The sequence below is a fragment of the Paramisgurnus dabryanus genome, chromosome 17 (assembly GCF_030506205.2).
Source record: "Paramisgurnus dabryanus chromosome 17, PD_genome_1.1, whole genome shotgun sequence".
Classification (NCBI taxonomy): domain Eukaryota; kingdom Metazoa; phylum Chordata; class Actinopteri; order Cypriniformes; family Cobitidae; genus Paramisgurnus; species Paramisgurnus dabryanus.
The window spans coordinates 23,283,755-23,290,731 of NC_133353.1; the positions used below are offsets into that span (position 1 = coordinate 23,283,755).

A 6,977-nucleotide genomic window follows, 5' to 3' on the forward strand; every position below is an offset into this window, starting at 1 on the left:
GTGTTAGAGTCAGAATACCTCCCACACAGAAGAATCCCGATCGACATTTCTCAAAGTGAATTGGCAGCGTTTTTAAACATTTTAAAGATACCTAACTCACCTCCTTGTTGCAGGACTCCACACTGGAATCAAGTGTGTTCTGCATGTCTTATAAAAGGCCTTAATCTAGCCCCATGGCAATGCGATGCACTCATCGCATGATGCATTTGAGTATATCAGCTTGAGCACTTGCAGTCTGAGCGTCATGTGGACGAGAGGACAGTTTAAAGGAATTAAGTCCCCGTAAATCCCTCCAGCTACGGAACAGAAATACCAGAGGACAGCAGCTTCAAGAGGTTTTAACATTTGCGTTTCCCGTAACCTCTGTATTTTAACAAGAAATTCCCAATAATAATAAAGGATTAAGTCTTCTGTTTCCTCTCGCGATTGTAATTATACAAACTCTTATAATTTTCATAGCCTACTCATTTTTTAACCTCTGCAACTGTTTAGACTGGTTGTAACGTGCGCATATTCACAAAGGGCCGCTACAGCAGAACATTTTTAAATTTATAAACTAATTTCCCGTATAAATGTTTTAAAGAGCGTTTTTAAAGACTGTAACAATTTAGATATTTCCTACCACTGTATTTGTAGAACATAAGTTCATGTTACGACGTAAAATAACATCCCTTTGACTCTTAGAAATGAGAATGTGCTCCGCTAGAGCCTTACTCTCATTGGCTGGAGTGTTTGCATCAAAAAGTAGCTGTCGACATTTGTTACCCTGCGAGAGACACAGACTCCAGTCCTGAGCTCTTCATTGGCCAGCGTGCTGTACAAATCAGACTCCAGTAACTTCAGCCCAGAAGAGCAGCGAATCATAACCGTATGTGCTTTAATCTCTCTAAACCATTTCACCCATTCTCCGCGCTTATAGCTGTCGAGACTTCATTATAACTCATTTGATTCACGGTTTCATAATGATGAAAAGGATATTATCTTGATGTCGTGAATTTTTTGATACGATTAGACGTATATTCGCCACTGGACATTAAACTTTAGCGGACTTCGGACTGATTCCAGATATTCTGTAAGTAGCCAGGTGTATGTCGTCTGTGTTTAATTTATTTGATTGCGCATTGTTGACTTTTCGAACGATTCCATAATCAATACCTATTTGTTGTTGGTATTTTATTATTAGTTTTATCGTTGTAGTACGTACTGTGAAAATTATGTTAATCTGCAGGCTATTCATCGCTTCATTGTCCAAACTTTTATTTTTTTTGTTAGGCCTTTTAGAAATAAGCAAAATTACGTAGGCCACTACTTAAATATAATAATAATAATGATACTGTCGGATGATTCGATGTGTGGTATGCTCGTTGCTCTTTAACACGGTCCATTTTTAAAAGTGAATTTTTATTTATTTATTGTTCCGTTTATTTCACTTCTGTATGATGTAAAATTAATATAAAGTAGCCCACCATCTCGTGGACATATTTTTTATTTCTGAAACTAATATGTCTTACAAGTAAAAGAAATACAAAACATATTTGACATTGTATATTTGCATATAACCTATTGCTTGTGCTTTTTACTTTCAAGCTAATGCTTGTTGAAAAAAACTGAAAACTTTATATGAAATAATCCAGATTGTACCTGTTAGAAGTAATGCTTCAGTGAAATACAGGTGCATGTTGTGTGTGTGCTAGCGCGTACCAGTGATTTTTCTTTTTATTGTAGTCATGCACAGAATCAATGAGGCCAAACGTTCAGCTGAAGAGGTAGCGTCCAGTAATTAGGGAGCGCGTGCCACACGGATTATCTCGTTAATTTATCAACAACAACATTTATCATAATTAATTCTTGGATGAGGTAATTACTATTGAGCGGCTGTGCAACTGGTAGACGAGGACTGTTTTAAGTGACAGATTGAGGGGCATAACCGTTGGGTATTTAAAAAAATTCACTTTTGCATATTAGGGCTAACGTTTCGTTTTTTTTTTCATAAAAATGATTTATTCAAAAGAATGTCGTTGTAATTCGGAAGGCACTGAACTGCACGTAATTTTGAACTGCACGTGCATTATAAATTAAGTTTTAAGATGATTGCAAAAGTTCAACATTACTAGAAACGTATACTTTGTAATGTTTCATATGGATCTGATTTTTTTATATATCGATTTGTTTTACCCAAATGTTCTGTTTTAAATTCAAACTAAAAATAGACATAAACCTCTAACTGAAAACATACAATGGTTTAATGAAACTTAAAAAAAAGAAAAGATTAATATAGCTATTTGTTAAACTCGGTTCTATTCAGTTGCATTAATAAACATTCTTAATAGAAAACACTAAAATACCTAATTATTAAATGTATGGAGTCATTTGGACTTACATGAGTGTTAAAGGCAGGGTACCTTTGTCATTGTTATTTTTGCCAATTGAGCTTTTGTTATCAGCATTAGTTATCAGGCTAACAGTGGTCTTTGTTTGCACCAATGGCCCACAATGCCCTTATGCTTGAGACAATTAGCGGGTTCCTATGCAAATTGTGTTTTGGTCTGTGTGCACATTTGAACGACGGAGTTTTGTCTTTGTGAAGATTTGTTGCAATTAATAGATGTTACTTTTTGGGGTTGGTGGGAGAGGGGAGGAAGGGGAGGGACAAGGGGCGTTTGTCAAGATGAGCTTCGTTCATCTTATGAGGACAGCTGGAGGTCTGGGGCGGCTTTAAGAGCACGTTGCCGTATGTACGTGGTTTATTTGCCTATAAGTCGACGCAGTTAGAAGGACGCAGTATCTTTCAAATGTCAGACGCTGAAACAATAACCTGCGCCTTATAAAAAGTGAACGTCTCTCTTATTTTTTTAATATATTTTATTTATTTATTTGAAACAGGGCTTTTGGTTTCAGCGCCGCTGCTGAAGACGAAAACAAGCCAGAAGCATAAACAGGAACACGGACTGAAGAGGCAGGTGTTCAACTTTCCAATTTTCTCCAACTTTATCCTCACAAACATCTTTAGCATGATGTCGTATCTTAAGCAACCACCTTACACAGTCAACGGGTTAAGTTTAACTACCTCCGGTATGGACCTTCTGCATCCGTCCGTTGGATACCCAGGTGAGAGTCATTTCTTAATTTCAATTAAGTGCTGTATGTATTTAGGATAATGTAGTTATAATTGTGTGCCACCTTTTATAAATGTAAATAGTGAGTCTAGCGACTTGCTAGTGAGTCTACTTTAGTTGTAAATTCTTGCTAGTTTCTTATTACTTTACTCAGTACTGCATAAGTTCCAAAATACTATTCTACGTTTATGGAGCTGCTGTCTCTGGACCATCTTATTATGCAGTATCAGCAATCACATTTAAATAATTCTGTCGGGTTCACAACTGTTTTGAACTCCAGTTTTATGATAATTAACTTAATTGTCGGGTTTTAAAGACTGTGGTTCCTGAAAAGGAAAACAATATATTTAACAACATTCTATTTCGATTATTTATTTATTTATGACAATTTGTTCTCATTTATTTAGGCCTATTAATTCTGCAAATCTTCGTTGTTTGTTAAAACGCGCAATAATACCAACATATACCAAAAGAAAAAAGTTAAAATAAAAACTAAATTGCTTTTTTATTTAATTAAAAAATATTTTTAAATTAAGCAGAAATCTCGTTATTTATTTTAAATATGTATATTGTATATTTTCTGACTGATTTAAGATGCAGTTTACAACAACATTTATTGCTTTCATAACTTGTGTTGGGTAATCTTTGCCAAATAGTTTTTTGGGTAGACATGGGTGTAATGTATTTTTTTTCTTATTGTTTTAAACAGCGACTCCTCGAAAGCAGAGGCGGGAGAGGACAACATTTACTCGAGCTCAACTAGATGTGCTGGAGGCTTTATTCGCTAAAACGCGGTACCCGGACATTTTCATGCGTGAGGAAGTGGCCTTGAAAATCAACCTACCAGAGTCCCGTGTACAGGTAGTTATCTTTTAAAAATTCTCGAAAGAGTGTTATGAAACATCTCAAAATTAACTCCTTATGAAGTGTAAAAGGCACTTTTATGATAGCTATGCGATTTTCTTCCAGTAAAAAAGTACAAGTAAAGAAGTTAACATTATGACTGTAATAAATTATATTTTGCCCACGTCAGGTTTGGTTCAAAAACCGAAGGGCAAAGTGTCGCCAGCAGCAGCAGCAGCAACAAAACGGAGGCCAGAACAAGGTGCGACCTGCCAAAAAGAAGAGCTCTCCAGCGCGAGAGGCCAGTTCTGAGAGCGGGGCGAGTGGCCAGTTCACCCCGCCCTCTAGCACTTCAGTACCGGCAATTTCCACGACCACCGCGCCGGTGTCCATTTGGAGCCCGGCCTCCATTTCGCCGCTGTCAGACCCACTCTCTACCTCCTCCTCCTCCTGCATGCAGCGATCCTACCCAATGACCTACACTCAAGCGTCCGGATACAGTCAGGGTTATGCTGGTTCCACATCATACTTTGGGGGAATGGACTGCGGCTCTTACTTGACACCCATGCACCATCAGCTGACCGGGCCAGGATCCACATTAAGCCCAATGAGCGGCAATGCTGTTACAAGTCACCTGAACCAGTCTGCCGCATCCCTCCCCACACAGGGTTACGGGGCCACGGGGCTCGGCTTCAACTCCACAGCGGATTGCTTGGATTATAAGGACCAAGCGTCCTCGTGGAAACTGAACTTTAATGCTGATTGCTTGGATTACAAAGATCAGACTTCCTCCTGGAAATTCCAGGTGTTGTGAAACTAACAAAACATCCAATCAACACACTAAAAGACAATATATAAACGTTGTATACCTGCTGCCATCCTTCCAAAAACAGAAGTGTTCCGTGAAACCTGGACCCAGACAGCGCTTGACATGAGATATCTGTTTAAGTTACGTGCACCTATCCTGGCGTGCAAAGTATTTAAGGGTCATGAGTGCATATTAACATGATAGGCCATTTGACCATAACCTGTTATTTAAGGTAGAGGAAATATTGTAATAAGTTAGGTCAAAGCCACGGAACAAATCCTTACACAAGAATACAGGAGAAAAAATACACGACAAAAGGAGCCAATCTTTTGGTTAAGTGCTTGGAATGGGCAGGCTTTCTCTAAGCCTCTTACAGCACGCCGACCTATTTCAATGTTGGCAAGACGAGAGACACTTCCATCAGGAGAATGATAGAGAGGATGTGTGAGTGTGTGGTACGAGTGTGTGTGCGTGCGTATGTGTGTGTGTGTGTGTGTGTGTGTGTGTGTGTGTGTGCGTGCGTGCGTGCGTGCGTGCGTGCGTGCGTGTGCGTGCGTGCGTGTGTGTGTGCTGAACGCCCCCAAGGCGACCTGGATGCACTACTTTATTTAAGAAAATGTGTTTATAAGGAATCAATATGTAGTTTTTAAAAGACAATCAATGTGTGTCTTATATAAATGGTACATTTGTGTTTTTTTTATCTGTGCTAGCCTTCGAAACTGTGATCTGTTGTAACTGTATGCAATTTGTGAGCTCCGTCGCATCTGCGAAGACTCGGCTGTGATTTTAATAGATTTTTAACTCTTTTCTTTAAAAAAAAAACACGAGTAAAGAATAATAGTCACATGATTACCATTTAATTATTTTTCAAACCATCTTGAGAATACAGGGATTCAAGAGTGTAATGTGTAAGAAAAGAACTGGTTGTAACACTGATATACCCTTGTGAGTTTTAAACTTGGATGGAGAGGTGATGTGTTCCCACCAGAGAATGAACAATAATAAACAACTTCAAATCTGAAACCATATGTAAAGTTAAGTCTGGAAGAGCTACTAAAATTTACTATGAATTGTATGTGTGTGCTTTTATTTTAATAGATTACCATTAGGACGAAGATGCGCATTTTATGCCAAAATAAAAAAATAAAAAACAATAAAACACCAAATTCTAATTTTAATCTTGGTTTTGCGCTATGGTATTTTTTACCAATTCACTGTCATCTACATTAAAATTATTTAACGTATTTAATAGACTGCTGGTAACGGCATACTAAATGTGAATTATTTTGGTATTTATTGAACTGAAATAAACATTTGGTGTCCATTTCCCTGGTACGAATGGAAAGAGGAAATACCATGCATATTCACATTATATAAATATTAATAGGATTCTCCTGGTTGACTGGTTTACAAAAAAAAATGTCCACCCTGAACAGTGTATTCCCAGCTATTTTTTATAAATCTGGTGTCAACGAGTGACTTATTTTAGATTTAATAACGTAGGCCCATAGAAACTTAAATTAAAGATGAAACTTTAATTTAAAGCACTGGCTTGTATGTGTCTTGTAATTTGACATGTAAAAAAAGAAACACTTGAAGTAAATGTAATGGCAAGGCGTGAGCAAATTTTAATTATTTTTCTTTTACCCCTTCGGGTTTCCGGCCCTTTCGTTTTAAGACATGGCAACAGGAATGTGTAGCTTGGGAAAGTCGCACTAATCCGCGCCTCAAAGACCAGTTAATCCCAATATTTCACTGGCGGGGTTTCTTTAGGGCAGAGAGCAATTCAAACGTTACTTAAACCCTGCTTTAGAGACCCCTTTTTTGAAACATTTTGGTTTTAACCATGGATGGACTTTCATAATAGAAAATTTTGCATGGCGTGACACTTCTACACACTTTAAAACAATATTGCTTATGATTCCATGACATTTATTTAAAAAAAAAACTAATTATATATTAACATACAGCGGAACTACAATAATAAATCTTGTGGGGTTGTTGAATGAAAATGTTAACAACATTTCCAAAGGGAAGTGTGAAGAGCAAGTTGTGGATTAACGACGTCACATTATTGCATTAATTTATGCCGAGGCAGAGGACTGTCTTAGTGAGCACTTTAACATTCCATTACGGACCTTGACATTTAATTTAATTTTATTATTTAATTCTTGTCTTTTCACTAAAGACACTGTCATTGACAGAATGAA

General features: G+C 37.5%; 1 protein-coding gene across 1 annotated transcript; it reads left to right on the forward strand.

Annotated features, from left to right (window-relative positions):
- The first annotated feature begins 874 nt into the window (after positions 1-874).
- On the forward strand, positions 875-5,909 carry otx2b (orthodenticle homeobox 2b). Its single transcript, XM_065288608.1, has 4 exons — positions 875-1,072; positions 2,884-3,108; positions 3,826-3,977; positions 4,150-5,909. Exons 2-4 carry the CDS (start codon positions 3,012-3,014, stop codon positions 4,771-4,773), a joined length of 873 nt encoding a protein of 290 aa, XP_065144680.1. The 5' UTR covers positions 875-1,072; positions 2,884-3,011; the 3' UTR covers positions 4,774-5,909.
- Positions 5,910-6,977: the final 1,068 nt, after the last annotated feature.

What these genes read in the sequence shown, in the direction of transcription:
- otx2b (XM_065288608.1), top strand. Translation starts at nt 3,012, where the DNA reads ATGATGTCGTATCTTAAGCAACCACCTTACACAGTCAACGGGTTAAGT. An exon ending in TCCGTCCGTTGGATACCCAG is followed by an intron (nt 3,109 to 3,825) that starts GTGAGAGTCATT and finishes TGTTTTAAACAG; the next exon opens with CGACTCCTCGAAAGCAGAGG. An exon ending in TACCAGAGTCCCGTGTACAG is followed by an intron (nt 3,978 to 4,149) that starts GTAGTTATCTTT and finishes TGCCCACGTCAG; the next exon opens with GTTTGGTTCAAAAACCGAAG.